Source organism: Nomascus leucogenys, chromosome 13 (assembly GCF_006542625.1).
Source record: "Nomascus leucogenys isolate Asia chromosome 13, Asia_NLE_v1, whole genome shotgun sequence".
Lineage (NCBI taxonomy): Eukaryota > Metazoa > Chordata > Mammalia > Primates > Hylobatidae > Nomascus > Nomascus leucogenys.
The window spans coordinates 66624192-66643954 of NC_044393.1; the positions used below are offsets into that span (position 1 = coordinate 66624192).

Consider the following 19763-nt stretch of genomic DNA (forward strand, 5'->3'; position numbering starts at 1 on the left):
ATTATCAAGATACTGAAGGCTGATTGGTAACTCAGATGGAACTGGTAGAGTATACAATTCTGAACCAAATAAATGATTCTCTATTATTATATCTTAATTTATGTGTTATGGTATATTAACCATGAAAAAAATTGTATTTGGTTAGAATATGTTTGCTCTTCCTTAACTTGGGAATGACATAGGGTAATATTCACAGATTGGGTTCCTATAAATCCTCCACTTGAAATGAAGTCAGTTCAAGTAATGAAAGCTACCTCCTGAGATAGAATCAGTACTTGGCACCTATCTCTAGTGTTCTTTCACCTCATATAACCTTCCACTGATTAGTAACGATTATATCTAACAAAGAAAGTACAGCACAGACTGAGATATGATTACTGAGATAAATTTGGGCAAAATATAAACTACAGCATTTCTGTAGCAATGAGACCATTTTTCTTCAGTTGAGCTCCATGTTCTACAAACTCCAAGCAAAAAAGGTTCTAGGAGACTCAGTGAAAGTTGATACACTGTTCAAGGAACAAATAATTTCAGCACATGGGAATTTCACAGGGAAAAATATACTAAAAAGAGAAGTACCCTTTTGGATGGTGTCAATATGGGTTATGAGGAATTCAGGCTGCTGAGTCCAGTATACAATGGTAACTGAGCTGCAGGTGTGTGATTGGAACAACAAAAGAAATGCTGAAATATTAAGTCCTTTGCCATGTAAATAGAAAGAGTAAAAGAGTATTTATTTCCAAAACATTATTGGTCACCTGTTTTTGTTATGCCTTTCAAGATAAATCCAGGAAAGGAATTGCATTTTCTTTCCAGAAAAGAAGTTCTTGGGGGAATTGTTCAATTGTTAGATGTTGTTTTTCTCATTAACAAGTGAGTGCTCCATCACACTTGCTCTCTGCATTACTCTTCTCTCTGCAAACACATATATAGCAAGGGTGATGACAAGGATATCAGAGGGTCTGGTTTTCTCAAACTCATGATAAACTCATGGCTGGGTCATTCTTGGTGCTGATTTTACTTTGGTTTTTGTTGTTATTGTTCCCTCTTCCTCAAAAGATGAAATCTATCCCCCTTACTTGGAATTTCTGTTTGATATATAGGGAATGTTTGGTTGTAACCTGTGTAATCTGGCATGAAATTGTCACTCAAAAAGGCTAGAAAGTGTTGACGTATATATGGGACAGCAAGAGTTGCTCCTACTCAAGAGAGTAAATATAATGTTCTGGAAGAGATTGGCAGAATTCACATCAAAGGAGTTATTACTTCAGCCTGGGCCACTGTTGTACTGGTCAAAAGGCTGTGCAAAGCTCTCTGAAAATCCACTCTTTTATTGCTCTTTAGTAATAAAGTCACTTTCAATTTTAAAAATAACAAACTGATATAATATTTTTATGACTCATAAAATGTTAGCGATTATATTATGGAGAATCTACTTTCTGGGTGATTCTTACAAATGTTCTTGGATCCATTTTTTTTTTCTTATAGTACCTATTCTTCCCATTTTTCTCAACTCTAGTTAATATATTTCAACAACAGTTCAACAAATTTAACATTTTTATAAAAAGTATTTTCTATCATTTTATAAATAACAGCCTAGTCCATGTTACTCCTTTTCTTGTTGAGGAGAAAGGACACACACTGTAAATTCAAATGTAGATCTCTACTGTGCTATTTAATCTTGGCAACAACTCCACAAAGGAGATGACATGTTTTCCTTCTATAGAGGTAGATTCTGTAAAGTTAGAGGGAAGAGTGACTTGCTTAAGATGGCATAGCTGTAACTGGCAGAACTAGGATTCAAAGCCAGGTGAGATGCCAAAATCATAATCTGTCTTCAGTGTCAAGTTACTGAAATCGGTAAACATTAGACCTAAATAGACTGAATTGCAATCCGGGTTGGGCACATTAAACTCCATTTTCTTCATCAATGTGCTCAGATTACATTTTACTTTTCAGACTAAAAATGGAAAAAAAGATTCCCTCTTAGTTCTGCACTTGAGAATGAGAATAGCTTTTCTGAATTATACAAGGAAGAAGAACTAATGCCCAAATGCCAGGTACCCACATGCACTATGCCGTGGCACAGCTGTTGCCCCCTTTCACCAGAGCCCTCTCTCTGTATCCTGGTTGACCTTTCCTTGGGCAAGAGCTGGGTGGGGAGAATCACAAGTGACTCCAATTTGTATGGCTTCGGAAAGACTGGGACTGAGTTGAAGGCAGTGTTGTCCTCTGCACTCCCTGTTTTCTGTCTCCTGGAGCATTGAAGCCTCACATATGTATTAAAAAAAAATTTCCATTTGCATTTCAGACTAGAAGATTGAACATGTAGTGTAATGTGATTGCAAATAATTATATTGAAATGAGACAGAGAAGATGTAGTATTTACTCTCATAATTTTTCAAAACCCACCTGCAACTTGAATTAAAAGAACCACTTGGGTTTTTTTTTTTTTTTCAAACTCAAATCCTGGAAACCTACTGAGACTCATTCAATCAGTATCTCTAAGAGGCAGGCTTGAGACTGTATTTTTAAAAAGCATTTCAGGTGATTTTTACACATGCTAAGGCTTAAGAACCACTTCTCTGTAGCTTATATGTTATTTTCAATGTTCCTCAAAGCCAAGTTAGAATTTCCAAAGTGTTAAGAATCCATTAGACAATCACAGAATTGTCTTTTTCCTTTATAAATCTTGCAACGTTGTTCTCATTTCCATACTTAATTACTTAAAACACCAACCAACCAACAAGCAAAAAATGATTAGTCTAACTAATCTTACAAGTTAATAATGAAGTAAAGGTTTAAAAATAATGTCATAATAATGTTAATAACAAATTATTAATTATAATTTAAAGATAATATTTACAAGTATTATGTGCAAAACACTGGTACTTTCATTGTTATCCTTTCATATAAGGTAACTGAGGCCCAGAGAGATTAAATAACATGCCCAAGGTCACACAGGTCATACGATGTGGAGCCAGGTTAAAAATATAGGCAGAAAGACTCTAGAGACCATGCTCAGATCTTACATTCCAAGATCCCTGATATTTGAAAAATAAAATAACATCCTGAATTTTATTATTATTATTTTTTTATAGAACAGAACTGAAACTGACTCGGAAGGCAGCCTATGTGAGATACTTCAATAGCTCAGCCTTCTTCTTCTCAGGGTTCTTTGTGGTGTTTTTATCTGTGCTTCCCTATGCACTAATCAAAGGAATCGTCCTCCGAAAAATATTCACCACCATCTCATTCTGCATTGTTCTGCGCATGGCGGTCACTCGGCAATTTCCCTGGGCTGTACAAACATGGTATGACTCTCTTGGAGCAATAAACAAAATACAGGTAATGTACCATAATGCTGCATTATATACTATGATTTAAATAATCAGTCAATAGATCAGTTCTAATGAACTTTGCAAATGTGCAAAAAGATAGAAAAAGAAATTTCCTTCACTAGGAAGTTATAAAAGTTGCCAGCTAATACTAGGAATGTTCACCTTAAACTTTTCCTAGCATTTCTCTGGACAGCATGATGGATGAGAGTGGCCTTTTATGCCAAATTATCTTAAAATCCCAATAATACTGATGTAGCTAGCAGCTTTGAGAAATTCTAAAGTTTTCAGGTGATAAGACACAATTTATACAAAGCTAATCGGATAAACTTGTGTATGATTAAGAAGCAAATAAATACTTATGCTTTTTTGCTGTTTATTTAAGTATTTAACCCAGAAAACAAGTCACTGTGACAGAAATAAAAATGAGAGAGAAGGGTGAGCCACTTTTAGGTAGTTCTGGCATTTTTAAATCTAGGCCCGAGCTTGCAAATGGTGGCCCATAGAACTAATTTTGGCTCCTAGACCTGTTTTATTTAACCTTTCATTTAAAAAATTTGTATTGGTTGCCAGCAATTAAAAATTGGGAGATGTCTCACACACACACACATAAACACACACACTCATGTGTGCAGCCTCTTTTGAAGAATTGGAATAACTAGTCAACTGCGTCCTCCTTTTCCACAAGCTGTGACAGCTCCCTGCTCACAGAGCACCTGCCCTCTCCAGTTCATCACGCTCTCTTCTCAGTCCCTTTTCTTAATTATATCACCTATTTGGTCTGAGACTAAGTGAGTTTGAGATCTGTGATTTAGACAAAGTGGTGAATCTAGCTCTGAATCATAGTAAGTAGCTCTGGGAATCATCTTGTCTTCTGTTAACCCATTGAGAGAGAAAGAAAGAAGAAACAGATCTGGGGAGAATCACTGAATGGGAGCATAGAGACAGAGAAACAGATCTAGAAAACCAAACTGGGAGAAAATGAGAGAAACCAAAAGAGAGGTAGAGAGGAGCAGAGAAGAAAATGAAGAAGCGAGGCAAGGACCAGGCTTTTTCATTATTTCTTATGGCCAAGACTTCAGGATGTGTGGACTTAATTCTTCCTTATGCTCGTACCTTCCCTAGGAAAACTGATTTAGAGTCTCTAATAGAGCCCTTCTTTTAGAATCACAGTTTGATGCCTTAAAACTAGTTATATACCTTCACATGCTTCTTTAACCCACAGAAGTGATGCTAATGAGGCCCTTAATAAGGAGGGTGCTATTAAGATGAAGACATTCATTTTTTTCTCCATCTAATGTTGGATTAAGGCACCTTAGTGGGTAATTCAGGGTTGCTTTATAAATTCATCACTAAGGTTAGCATGTAATAGTACAAGGAAGAATCAGTTGTATGTTAAATCTAATGTATAAAAAGTTTTATAAAGTATCATATGTTTAGAGAGTATATTTCAAATACGATGAATCCTAGCGCTTGGCAAATTAACTTTAGAACACTGTAATAAAATTGTTTTGTTAAGAAATAATTACTATTTCATTATTAAAATTCATATATAAGATGTAGCACAATGAGAGTATAAAGTAGATGTAATAATGCATTAATGCTATTCTGATTCTGTAATATGTTTTTGCTCTCTTTTATAAATAGGATTTCTTACAAAAGCAAGAATATAAGACATTGGAATATAACTTAACAACTACAGAAGTAGTGATGGAGAATGTAACAGCCTTCTGGGAGGAGGTCAGAATTTTTAAAAAATTGTTTGCTCTAAACACCTAACTGTTTTCTTCTTTGTGAATATGGATTTCATCCTAATGGCGAATAAAATTAGAATGATGATATAACTGGTAGAACTGGAAGGAGGATCACTCACTTATTTTCTAGATTAAGAAGTAGAGGAATGGCCAGGCGCTCATGCTTGTAATCCCAGCACTTTGGGAGACCAAGGTGGGTGGATCACCTGAGGTCAGGAGTTCAAGACCAGCCTGGCCAACATGGTAAAACCCGGTCTCTACTAAAAATACCAAAAATTAGCTGGGCATGGTGGCAGATGCTGTAGTCCCAGCTGCTCGGGAGGCTGAGGCAGGAGAATCACTTGAACCCGGGAGGCGGAGGTTGCAGTGAGCCAAGATCACGCCACTGCACTCCAGCCTGGGCAACAAGGCGAGACTCTGTCTAAAAAAAAAAAAAAAAAAAGAAGTAGAGGAATATTAAATGCAATATAAAAGCTTTTTTAATTTTTAAGTCATACAATTTGTTTCACATAACAGATCAGGAAATAATACAGAGATCATAAGTTTTGGAGCTGGGTTTGAATCCTGGCTCTGCCATTTACTTTCTGTGTAATCTAAGTCAAGTTACTTAACTTTGTGGGCCCTCTGACTCTCCATGTGTAAAATGGAGAATATTAATATTTACCTTGCAAATTTGTTGTGAGGACTGAAGGAGAGAATTTAGGTAAAACATTCATCAGAGTACCATGCACACAGTGGTTCCTCAATAAACATTAGCTTCTCTGATTGCAAGTTCCAGTCCAAAGTGCTTTATATACACCAGTCAATAAAAGGATGCGGGAGAGATATACCAGTGTATTGTTTCTACCATTTTAAACCTGTTTTCATAGACTGTTACAAATTCTATCATACTGCTCCACATAAAAATATTATCAATGATTTTTAGTCTCTGAAATGCAATATTTGATTATTGAGCACAGCTGTTGAAGTTTTAGTTTCTTCTCACTTATATGGGTTGTGTAAAGGTAGGAGGTATAAAACCAATGTCCTAGGTCTAAATCTTTCTTAATGTCATACTTTGGATTCATTTATATAAGTAACTTGAGCACTAGCGCTTCATTTTACTTCATTTTTTAAAGATATAGTAAGAGTAATTCCCATCTGCCTAGCAAAATTGTTTTGTAGAAAAGTTTGTGGATCAGATTTATTTTACTTTGATTTTAGAAATTTCAAGTGTCTTTGTAGGCATGAAGGAAAAATATGCAGTTTGACATTTTCTACTACTTTCAGGTCATTATTTTCCTATACTGGTGCAAAAATCCTCAATTCCTGTCTCACTCCATCTAATCAAATAAGTAGCATGCTTGAGCCCTCACTGTGTGCCAGGTACTGGGATAAGCACTTTATATGTTTTGTCCCACTTAATTCTCACAGCATTTCTATGACCTAAATAAAATTAATATTTTCATTTCACTGATAATACAATGGAGGCTTCAAAAAGTTTAGGGACTTGGCTCAGCTCACACAACTGGCAAGGACTGAAAATGGATTTTAGTCCCAAATGTCATAGGCTAGAGCCCTTTCACTAAACTGTTGTCTTCCATCTGGTGGCATCCTCCTCCTCCAGTCTTTGTCACCTAAACTCTGGGCACCCCTTGATGGCATTTACTTATGATGGCGATGCTTGTTAAACTTCCTGTTTGAGACTTCAACATCCATATAAACGAGTCTTCCAATACTGTACTTAGAACTTATATTTTGTAGTGACTTCTTCAGAAGCTTTCTCTCTTAGTCATATCCTGAGTTTTGTTAGCACCTGGACTTACCTCACTTTGGGAATGTTGCACTCTGAAATCTCTTTCTCAGCTTGGAATTTCCTAATCTTCCAACTGTTTGAGTCTTTTAATTCTACATTTACTGCCTTTCCATTTCATCAGGATTTCTAGTCTCTTTAATTCTTCCTTTTGGACTCCTCCTGATTTAACCTCTGCTTATTCGAAGAACAATAATTTCATTCTCTCAGCTGCACTCTCAATTCCCTTTTCCTTTTGTTTTTTTTCCTACAGAACACTTACTTTATCAGTTTTGGAGAAGTAAGTGCTATCTGGGAAACAATAGTGCTATCTGTTGACTCTAGTCAACTGTAAGTTTTATACATTTATTGTTTAAACCTTATATGGATCTATAATCCTTCTTGGGAAATCCTTTCATTTGTCTTTAATTTCCTTTACCATTTCCCTAAAGGCTATTCCAGATTTTTATCACATTCACAAAATTCCCATCTTTTCCCAGGATCTGTTCACCCCCAGTAGATAGCCTTGTCTCCCACAATACATAGAGAAAATAGAGGCCACCATCATATTTGAATGTTTCTAAGTTCTCTCTTCACCCTTGGAATTATCTTTTTCTTCTTTTGTGTCTAAGAGAAAGATGTATGCTTCCTCTTATCCTTGTCTAAACTATTCTATTTTGCTTCATCTTCTCAGAACAGGGGGCCAGCAATTATTCTTCCTCCAGAAGCTTTAATGTCATTTGTCAACTGACTCCTTCTCATGTTTAAATATTTTCAAGTTAAACAATTTCTTTCCTGACTTTTGCTCATGCGACCTCATGTCCAAAACCTTATCACTCTTCTTCCCTTTGCTGTCAAGGCTGTTCTCACTTCTTCACTTCTTCCCACTACAACATAGATTCTGCCATCACCAATCTATTAAAACTGTTATACTCTTGTGGAATTTATCATTCAATTTAGCTTCAGTGAACCGTTCTTTCCAGATTATTTTGGCCTAAGTCTGCCCTGCTTGCCACTTAAGTGATGATGGGCCACTGGGTCCCCACCTAGGCCTCTGCGTTAGTCCGTTTTCACGTTGCTGATAAAGACATACCCAAGAATGGGCAATTTACAAAAGAAAGGGGTTTGAGGGACTCACAGTTCCATGTGGCTGTGGAGGCCTCACAATCATGGTAGATGATGAAAGGCATGTCTCACATGGGGGCAGATAAGAGCATAGAACTTGTTCAGGGAAACTTCCCTTTATAAAACCACCAGATCTTGTGAGGCTTCTTCACTATCATGAGAATAGGATGGGCAAGACCCACCCCCATGATTCAATTATCTGCCACTGGGTCCCTCCCACAACACATGGGAATTATGGGAGCTACAACTCGAGGTGAGATTTGGGTGAGGACATAGCCAAACCATATCAGCCTCCTTTTGGCTTTTTATGTTCTCTGTGGGTGACCTCTCCCAGGCTCAAGTGATATCAATGTGCTGATGACTCTCAAATGCACATCTCTGGCTTCAGTTTCTTCCTTGAACATCATACATGTTTCCAGATTTCCTGCGTGTACCTCAAGGTTCTTGTTCATCACTCCCCAAGCTTCATAAACCCACTCATTTTAGTGTATTCTCCATCTCCTTTGATAGCATCCCTGAGAGGCAAGTCCCTGGTGAGTCCTCCCTGGCTCCAAACCTCAGAGTAAGTAACATTCCTATTAACATATTAGGAAGCTGAGGCTTAGACAGTTTAAGTAACTCAAGCATGGTTACACAACTAGCTAGGGCAGAGCTAAAATGTCAGGCTAGGCTTCTGTGACTCCAAAGCCCTTTCTCACTCAGCATATCATCACTTATTTTTTTTTTCTTTAAGAGATAGAATCTTGCTCTATCACGTGGGCTGGAGTGCAGTGGCACAGTCATAGCTCACTGTAACCTTGAACTTGGGCTCAAGTGGTCCTCCTGCCTTAGCCTGCTGAGTAGCTAGGGCTACAGGCACACACCACCATGCCTAGCTAATTTTTTTTTTTTTTTTTTTTTTTTGAGACGGAGTCTCGCTCTGTCACCCAGGCTGGAGTGCAGTGGTGTGATCTCGGCTCACTGGAACCTCTGCTGCCCAGGTTCAAGCGATTCTCCTGCCACAGCCTCCTGAGTAGCTGGGATTACAGGTGCCTGCCACTGTGCCCAGCTAATTTTTGTATTTTTAGTAGGGACAGGGTTTCACCATCTTGGCCAGGCTTGTCTTGAACTCCTGACCTCGTGATCCACTTGCCTTGGCCTCCCAAAGTGCTGGGATTACAGGTGTGAGCCACCACGCCTGGCCACCTACCTAATTTTTAATTTTTTTGTAGAGACAGGGTCTCACTACATTGCCCAGGCTGGTCTTGAACTCCTGTTCTCAAACAATCCTGCCTCGGACACCCCAAGTGCAGGGATTACAGGCATGAGTCATTGCACCTGGCCTGTATATATGATTTTTAGTATATGTAAATATACATATTTATTAAATGTAAATATACATATTTATTAAATGTAAATATAAATATAAATGTGTGGAGTGATATCCATTGAAATGTTAAACATAGTTCTCAGTGGTACAACTACAGGTGATTTCTCTTTTCTTATTTCTGGTTTTCTATGTTTTCCAAATGTCTTGAAATGTGTCTTCTGTAATTAGAAATAAAAGTTATTAGTAACAATAGTCTTCCATTGGTACAAGTGCTTATTGGATAAAAGTCCCACTTCTAAGCATGACACTCACAACTTTTAAGTTAATAGCCTTTGTCACCTTGCCATATATATCTGATCCAGCCACTCACACCATTCCTGAGATGTATTTTGTTCCTTTGTGCCTAAATCACTGTGCATGCAGATCCATCTTCCCGGAACACCTATAACCATTTCTTAGTCTTGTGAAATCCTACTTACATCCTTCATAGCCTAGCATGTATATCATTTACTTGGTCAAGGGTGAGTCGGTTGTTCTCTTGAATGTACTGCCATATGACGTGGTGTGATTTCAATTGTAGCACCAAGCACATTGCAATATTAATTCTTTTATCATTCTCCCATGTAGGATGTTTGAAGTAGTTTCTAATACAGAGATTATACTCAATATGAATAAGGGAATAACAAATGCCTTTGTCTCATTTTAAAATGCTTTCATTGTTAGCTACCCATATAATAAAAAACTAAAAGCAGTAGTCTTCAAGCATGATTGTTTATGTATGCCTTAAAAGAATTTTGAAAACCTACGTACCCCTGACACACTTTTAAGTTAACTTATAAATTTTTCAACATAGTTTTAAGTGGTGGCAAATGGTGTAGTTTCTTATTTTTTTTTTTTTTTTTTTTTTGAGACGGAGTCTTGCTGTGTCACCCAGGCTGGAGTGCAGTGGCGCGATCTTGGCTCACTGCAAGCTCCGCCTCCCGGGTTCACGCCATTCTCCTGCCTCAGCCTCTCAGAGTATCTGGGACTACAGGCGCCCGCCACCACGCCTGGCTAATTTTTTTGTATTTTTAGTAGAGACAGGGTTTCACCGTGGTCTCGATCTCCTGACCTCGTGATCCACCCGCCTCGGCCTCCCAAAGTGCTGGGATTACAAGCGTGAGCCACTGCGCCCGGCTCTTATGTATTTTATACTGCTTAAGTATGCTACATGGATTTCTTCAAAACCTTGAAGCTGCAGTTTCAGTACATTCAATTTATGGAAAAGAAATGAATTTATGAAATTGGTTCTCATTGTCAAGTCAATCAGCTAAATATAACTTGCTTTCTGTCAGGAAAAGTCTGACTTTAAAATACAGATAAGTAATAACTATTATTAATTAATTTATTAAATTATTAAAATTAAAATAATTAAATAATTTGTTAATTAAAATGTCTTATTCCCCTACTTATTTCTGCAATTTGACTCTAAGAATAGATAAGACACATAGATTGCCTTAGGTTTGAAATCTGGGTGAAATAAGATACTGCCTCCGTCAGTATTTCTGCCTTTGCTTTTATGGGAGCCTCTTTCAAGAAAAAGTCATTCTTTCATGGTCCCCTTGTTTGAGTCCCAGAGGTTTTCCTACACCAGAAAGTGCAACGTAGTGGCCAGGAGCGGTGGCTCACGCCTGTAATCCCAGCACTTTGGGAGGCTGAGGCGGGTGGATCACGAGGTCAGGAGATCGAGACTCATCCTGGCTAACACGGTGAAACCCCGTCTCTACTAAAAATACAAAAAATTAGCCAGGTGCGGTGGTGGGCGCCTGTAGTCTTTGCTACTCGGGAGGCTGAGGCAGGAGAATGGCGTGAACCTGGGAGGTGGAGCTTGCAGTGAGCCGAGATCGCGCCACTGCACTCCAGCCTGGGCAAAAGGGCAAAAGAGCAAGACACCGTCTCAAAAAAAAAAAAAAAAAAAAAAAAGAAAGTGCAACGTAGTAAGACTAGTACTATACTCCCTTGAATGGTAAGTGAGAAGGCTGTCTGTATAAAATGAGGGAAGGACTCATGAGAGGGAAGTAGGTCAGGAGAAATGATAGATTCTCAGGCAGGTTAATTTTAGGAAAGAGTTAATAGAGTCCCTTATAACAAGGTGCATCTGCTTCCTCCTGATCAATTTTTAGGACTGTTTACTTTGATTTGAAGACCACTATGCTAAAGCTTCCCAAGGGGGCAATAGTGAGGCAAGGAATTTTTAAAAGGGAACTACTTCCTAGCTACTTTTGTGAAATGAATTCATTTGAATTATCTGGCAATCTCTTCATATTTGTATTCAACAATAATTACTTAAAGAAATGCTTTGAGCTTCTCAGAGGAGGGTGCTACCAGTGTGATGGAGTAGAATTAAGATTTGGGTTGTGACTTTAAAGCTATGTGACTTTAGTCATTTAACTGCTGAGTCACAGTCTACAGCTTTGAAAGAGGAGGATTATAAAATCTATCTCATGTTAATGCTGAAGATTAAATAATAGTGTTTATGTACCATGCTTATAGGAGAAGAGGGTGTGTGTGTGTGTGTGTGTGTGTGTGTGTGTGTATGTATACATGTATGTATTCAGTCTTAAATTAAAAAATCTTTAACTTGATAATGGGCAAATATCTGAGTTTTAGATCATGTCCTCTAGAAACCGTATGCTATATAATTATGTACTATAAAGTAATAATGTATACAGTGTAATGGATCATGGGCCATGTGCTTTCCAAACTAATCGTACATAAAACAAGCATCTATTGAAAATATTTGACAAACTCATCTTTTATTTTTGATGTGTGTGTGTATTTTTTTTTTTAACAGGGATTTGGGGAATTATTTGAGAAAGCAAAACAAAACAATAACAATAGAAAAACTTCTAATGGTGATGACAGCCTCTTCTTCAGTAATTTCTCACTTCTTGGTACTCCTGTCCTGAAAGATATTAATTTCAAGATAGAAAGAGGACAGTTGTTGGCGGTCGCTGGATCTACTGGAGCAGGCAAGGTAGTCTCTTTTATTCTTCACTATTAAGAGCTTAATTTGGTATCCATGTCTCTTTTTTTTTTCTAGTTTGTAGTGCTGGAAGGTATTTTTGGAGAAATTCTTACATGAGCATTAGGAGAATGTATGGGTATAATGTCTTGTATAATAGAAATTATTCCACTGATAATTTACTCTAGTTTTTTATTTCCTCATATTATTTTCAGTGGCTTTTTCTTCCACATCTTTATATTTTGCACCACATTCAACACTGTGTCTTGCACATGGCGAGCATTGAATAACTTTATTGAATAAACAAATCATCCATTTTACCCAGTCTTAACCAGAACAGACATTTTTTCAGAGCTGGTCTAGGAAAATCATGACTTACATTTTGCCTTAGTAACCACATAAGCAAAAGGTCCCCATTTTTGTTAACATTAGAATTTTCAGAATAGATTTAGATTTGCTTATGATATATTATAAGGAAAAATTATTTAGTGGGATAGTTTTTTGAGGAAATACATAGGAATGTTAATTTATTCAGTGCTCAACCTCTTCTCCATATCCTACCCTAAGAACAACTTAACCTGGCATATTTGGAGATACATCCGAAAAAACTAGTAGATTAGAAAGGAAAAACAGCAAAAGGACCAAACTTTATTGTCAGGAGAAGACTTTGTAGTGATCTTCAAGAACATAACCCATTGTGTAGATAATGATAAACACTTGCTCTCTTTTAACTGTTAAGGAAATAAATTTAAAAGACATGAAAGAATCAAATTAGAGATGAGAAAGAGCTTTCTAATATTAGAATGGGCTAAAAGGCAATAGGTATTTGCTTCAGAAGTCTATAAAATGGTTCCTTGTTCCCATTTGACTGTCATTTTAGCTGTGGTACTTTGTAGAAATGTAAGAAAAAGTTTAGTGGTCTCTTGAAGCTTTTCAAAATACTTTCTAGAATTATACCAAATAATCTAAGACAAACGGAAAAAGAAAGAGAGGAAGGAAGAAAGAAGGAAATGAGGAAGAAAGGAAGTAGGGAGGAAGGAAGGAAAGAAGGAAGTAAGTAAGAGGGAAGCAGTGCTGCTGCTGTAGGTAAAAATGTTAATGAAAATAGAAATTAAGAAAGACTCCTGAAAGGCAATTATTTATCAATATCTAAGATGAGGAGAACTATGTTTTGAAGAATTGAATATGAGACTTGGGAAACAAAATGCCACAAAAAATTTCCACTCAATAAATTTGGTGTCAGGCTGGGTGCAGTGGCTCACACCTGTAATTCTAGCACTTTTGGAGGCAGAGGCAGGTGAATTGCTTGAGTCCAGGAGTTTGAGACCAGCGTGGGCAACATGGCAAGCCCCACCTCTACAAAAAATACAAACAAAAAAAAATAGCTGGGTGTGGTGGTGTGTGCCTGTAGTCCCAGCTACTCGGGAGGCTGAGGTGGGAGGATCACCTGAGCCTGAGAGGTGGAGGCTGCAGTGAGCCATGATTGCAACACTGTACCCTAGCCTAGGTGATAGGCTCAAAAATAAAAAAAAATTGTTGTTCACAATTCTAATAATACAATTTGGTTGTTTCTCTCTCTGGTTGTTTTCCTGCATATGAAACAGGCTTTTAAAACAAAGTAGCTGGAATTGTGCATTTTTTTCTTACAAAAACATTTTCTTTCTTAAAATGTTATTATTTTTCTTCTATATCTTGTGTATTATTACTAGCAGTTTTCACTATTAAAAAATTATACCATAGGAGGGGCTGATACTAAATAAGTTAGCAATGATCTAAACAAGGATATTTATTTATAAAAAGGTAGTAATTGTGTTTCATAGAATTTTTAAAATTAATTCTGCATATGTCTTCAAGATCAATTCTATGATAGATGTGCAAAAATAGCTTTGGAATTACAAATTCCAAGACTTACTGGCAATTAAATTTCAGGCAGTTTTATTAAAAATTCATGAGCAGATAATTACTGGCTGACATTGCAATTGTATCTTATGAAAAGCAGCTATGAAGGCAGAGTTAGAGGAAGGCAGTGGTCCCTTGGGAATATTTAAACACTTCCGAGAAATGGAGTTTACCAACTCAATCTAGGAGACTGCCTGTTAGTAGTATTAGGAATGGAACACTTTATAGTTTTTTTTGGACAAAAAATCTAGCTAGAATATAAGATTGAATAATTGAAAATATTAACATTTTAAGTTAAATCTTACCCACTCAATACAATTTGGTAATTTGTATCAGAAGCTTAAAAGATAACCTAATAATTCTTCTACTTCTATAACTTACCCAAATATGTTTGCAGAGATTTTATGTAAAGCTCTTCATTATAACATTGCTTTCAGAAGCCAAAAATTGGTTAGGAGGAGTCCCATAAATGTTGAATAATAGGGGTTTGATTAGATAAATTTTGGTGTAGTTCTATAATGGCATGTTATTCAGCCAGTAAAAGGGTTGTTAAAGAATGACTGTGATGGATGTATATGATATACTCTTAAGTGAATAAAGAGTTACAAAATGTTATGTACAAGTTACAAAATGTTATGTACATTATGATCCATTTTTCATAAAATCATATGTCTATGTATATATGTGTATCTAGAAGGATAAATTTATCAAGTTGTTATCTCTGAAATTTTGGGTATATTTTATATTTCTAGATTTTCTGTTACTTTGTTACTTTACTGATAAAGTAATAACGTTGTTGACTTTTATCACTCTCCCCTATTAATAATCATGTAGGCTGCAAAAGGATCATGTCTTCTTTATTTTTATATTCCAAGGACTGTCAACAAGTGCCTAGCACTTGACAGGTATATTATAGAAATTTAACTGAATATCTTTAGGAAATAGATTTTTGTTTGCAGTTTTTCTAGTCTACATTAAGTGTCTTGCACTTATGAAACTTCCTTGAATTATTTTAGTGAAGCAATATTAGTATAGAATTTTGCATCACTGGATGCCCTTGACTGAAAGCTGGCTTATGGCATCTCACCAGTGCGTGGGGAGTTTCAGTCCTTCTGTTGTCCGCATCACAGCTGAAGCAGTGCTGTTGCTGACAATTCCTGACACCACCTTGTCTCTATTATCGATTATTGCCTCACTATGGTGCTGAGTTTTAGCTTATTCTTGTAATAACTGGGACTCATATGTATAAAATAAGCTATTAGTTCATGTTTTTGCTTGTTTTTTATACAGAATACATGTCTGCAAAGAGTTTTATCAATATTTTGGAATTTTGGGAGATATGAAGTTAAAAACACCATTGAATATATATATATACACACACACACACACATATATCTGTGACACTATACATGATTTATTTTATTTAATTTTTAAAATTTTATTCTTTTTAGAGATTAGGTCTTACTCTGTCATCCAGGCTGAACTTCAGTGTTGTGATCATAGCTCACGGTAACCTTGAACTCCTGGGCTTAAGTGACCTTTCTGCTTCAGCCTCCCAAAATGCTGGGATTATAGGCATGAGCCACTGTGTCTGGTCCAATATGTATATGTATATTTTTAACCTGGATTATCAGAGCTATATTGTGTTTAGGTTTATAAAGCTGTACTAGGTGAAAATGTCACTTCTAGGTTTAATTTTGTACAAAAGAATTTTACATAGAAATGAGGTAATTCAGATTTTTCCCATGTAATAAGAATTGTAAAATTTACTGAAACAAATATCAAGAAGATATCTATTACATGACCTTCCTTTCTTCTGAATATATTTTAGGTGATATTATTTATTAAAATTTAAAAATGAAAATTAAAATATATAAAATGTTGAAAATTATTCCTCTCTTTACTGTCTCTCATCTGTCCATTTTCCATTCTCCTGCATTCTCTCATCCAACCAAGGTAGCCAATCCAGGTAATTTTTTTTAGTATCTTTCCAGAGATGTTTCTCTCTCTATATATAATCAATACCTATTGTTTGTTGTTCCCCACCTCTCTTTTTATGTAACAATATGCAGAGTTTTGTTTCTTGCTTTTCCCACTATCTTGGACAACTTTCCATATTCAAAGCACAGAGGACTTGCACATACGTTCACACTGCTGAATATTTGTGTCTCTCCCCTGCCACTCATATGTCGAAATCCTAACTCCTAAGGTGATGGTATTGCAAGGTGGGGCCTTTGGGAGGTGATTAGTCCATGAAGGTGGAGTCTTTATAAAAGAAGCCTTAGAGAGACACTCACCCCTTAGAGAGACCCTCACCCCTTTCTGCCATGTGAGAACACAGGAGGAAGACAGCTGGCCATCCAGGAATCAGGAGTCTCTTAGCAGACCCAAATCTGCTGGCACCTTGATCTTGGACTTCCCAGCCTCCAGAACAGTGAGAAATAAATTCTGTTGTTTATAAGCCACACAGTTCATGGTATTTTGTTATAGCAGCCTGAACAAGGACACACACACACACACACACACACACACACACACACACACACATTTAAATAGATGCATAGTATTCTATCATATGGATGGATATTCTATGATATAATTAATCACTATTGATTGACATTTGGGTTGTTTCCAATATTTTGTTAACACAAAGAACAACACTATAAATAACTTTATATACATACCATTTAGCACATCTGCAATTGTATCAGTAGGCTTCCTATAAGTGGTCAAGCATTTGTGTACTTGTGATTTTGGTAGATGTTGTCAAATGTCCTTCCCTGAAACTTGTACCAATTCATACTCATGCCATACACTCTAAATAAAGTGCTGATTTCCCCATAGCATTACTAACAGATGATATTATCTAATTTAAAATTTCTCATCTTATAGGGAAAATGGTATGTCAATGTATTTTTAACTTGCATTTCTTTTATTATGAGTAGTGTAAAATATCATTTCAACTTATACACAAGAGGAATTTCTCTCTATATAAAGTGATCCTAGAATCATAATGAAAAATATCACCAACTCATTAGGAAAACGTACGAAGGATTGAATAGATATTTCATCAAAAATAAAAATATAAGTGGCCTTTAAACATTGAAAGGTAACATTTTAACAAAGACTTGCAGGAGGTGAGGGATTAGGGAATGTAGACTCTGGGAAGAGTCTTCCAAGTAGCAGGTGAAGCAAGTGCAAAGCTTTCAGATGGGACTGCCTATACCTGTCTGGTTTGAAGAACAGTAAGGAGGTCACTGAGGCTGGCATAGAGTAAGACAGGGAGGGTAGAATACCGTCAGAGAAGTAATTGGTGGTGGAGGTAGGGGGTAAACCATAAAGTGCTTGGTAAAGACTAAGGCTTTTTTCTCTGGGTGAGATTAGAGGCCACTGGAGAGTTTTAAACAGAAGTAACAGGGCCTCTTTGGCTAATGTTTTTAGGCTATTCTATAGGGAGACAAGGGAGGAAGCAAGGAGATGAGTTAGGAGTCTATTGTGCCAATTCAGGCAAGTGATGATGGTGGCTTGATCCAGGTAGTGGTGGAAGTAGTATAGTAGGAAGTGATCAGATTCAGGACATGCTTTGAAGGAAGATCCAGTAGAATTAATGGATAAGTTGAACAATGGCATATAAGAAAAGTCATAGAGGAGTCAAAGATGATTCCAAGCTTTCTGGACCGAGTAACTGGAAGGATAAAGGTGCCGTTTACTAGAAAGATAATGGGAGAAACAGGTTTTGGATGGAGATTGGATTGGGGATATTAAGTTTGAAATGCCTATTTGACATCCAAATAGAGATGTTAGTTGAATATACAAGTCTAGTTTCAAGGAAGAGGGGGCTGGTAGTGTGAAGATGGGGCTGGATGAGATTCCAAAGGAAAGAGGGTTGATAAGAAGAGAAAGGGGTGTAAGGGTTAGCCTAAGGGCATTCTAAGTATCAGCGGTTAAGGAGGTGGGTGAAGAAAACCCAATAAGATAAAAGTCTGAGAAGATAAAGCTAGTGAATGAATGTGGTATCCTGGAACTCAACTGATGTCAAGCAGAAGGGTCAAATGCTCATTCATCAAGTAAGATGAAACTGTGATAATTAACCAGTGTCTTGAAATGCGGAGATAACTCGTGACTTAATGAAAGCAATAGTAGAGAAGGTCAAACTTGACCGGAATGAAATTAGAAAGAACAAGAGGAAAGAAAAGACCAAATACAGACAACCATTGATGCCTTATTCTTTTGATATACTCCTGGAGTCCCCTTGCTAATACAATTGACCCTTAAACAGTACAGGCTTGAACTGCATGGGTCCACTTATTTGTGAATTTTTTTTCAATTAATATGTTGGAAAATTTTTGGAGATTTTTGACAATTTGAAAAAACTCACAAACTGTGTAGCCTACAAATATCGAGAAAATTAAGAAAAAGTAAGATATACCATGAATGCATAAAATATATGTAGACACTAGCCTATTTTATCATTTACTACTATAAAATATACACAATCTATTATAAAAGTTAAAATTTATCAAAACTTAACACACACACTAACACTTACCCTACCTGGCACCATTCACAGTCAAGAGAAATGTAAATAAACATAAAAATGTAGTATTAAATCATAAAGGCATAAAACTAATTGTAGTACATATGGTACTACTGTAATAATTTGGTAGCCACTTCGTGTTGCTGTTACGGTAAGCCCAAACGTCGTGGGTAGCCATTTAAAACACCACGTGATGCTAATCATCTCCATGTGAGCAGTTCTCTCTCCAGTAAATTGCGTATTGCAGTAAAAAGTGATCTCTAGTGGTTCTCACATAATTTTCATCATGTTTAGTGCAATGCCATAAACCTTGAATAACATCAAGCAATCCATACAAAGTGCCACTAGTGATGCTGGGAGTGCTTCCAGGAAGCATGGAGAAGTTGTAACAGTACAAGAAAAAAGTTGAATTGCTTGGTATTTACCATATATTGAGGTCTGCAGCTACAGGTGCCTGCAATTTTGAGATAAATGAACCCAGTATAAAGACTGTTGTAACAAAAGAAAAGAAAATGTGAAACCATCAGTGCAGCTATGCCAGCAGGTGTGAAGTCTTGCACTTTTTGCAAAATACAAAATATGAAATATGTGTTAATTGACTGTTTATGTTATCCGTAAGGTTTCCAGTCAACAATAGGCTATTAGTAGTTAAGTTTTTGTGGAGTCAAAAATTATACATGGATTTTTGACTATACAGTGGGTTGGCACCCCTAACCTTCATGTTGATAAAGGGTCAACGGTATATTATTTAATTTTTTTGTATTTATATTTATAAATAAGATTAAATCTATATTTCCAAGTAATCTCCATAAGATTTTGTTATTAATATTATTATTATTATTTTTGAGAGGGAGTCTTACTCTGTCGCCAGGCTGGAGCACTGTGGTGCGATCTCAGCTCACTGCAACCTCTGCCTCCCAGGCTCAAGCAATTCTCCTGCCTCACCCTCCTGAGTAGCTGGGACTACAGGCATGCTGAACCACACTCAGCTAATTTTTGTATTTTTAGTAGAGACGGGGTTTCACC

The 19763-nt window shown here is 36.7% G+C and overlaps 1 protein-coding gene across 1 annotated transcript in view; it reads left to right on the forward strand.

The window, feature by feature from the left end:
• The window catches only part of CFTR (CF transmembrane conductance regulator), a 185195-nt gene that overhangs the window by 52527 nt on the left and 112905 nt on the right, over positions 1-19763 (forward strand). Inside the window, exons 8-10 of the mRNA XM_003261240.2 lie at positions 3102-3348; positions 4986-5078; positions 12131-12313. Of these exons, the coding sequence (XP_003261288.2) occupies positions 3102-3348; positions 4986-5078; positions 12131-12313 (523 nt within the window). The remainder of the gene's footprint in view (positions 1-3101; positions 3349-4985; positions 5079-12130; positions 12314-19763) is intronic.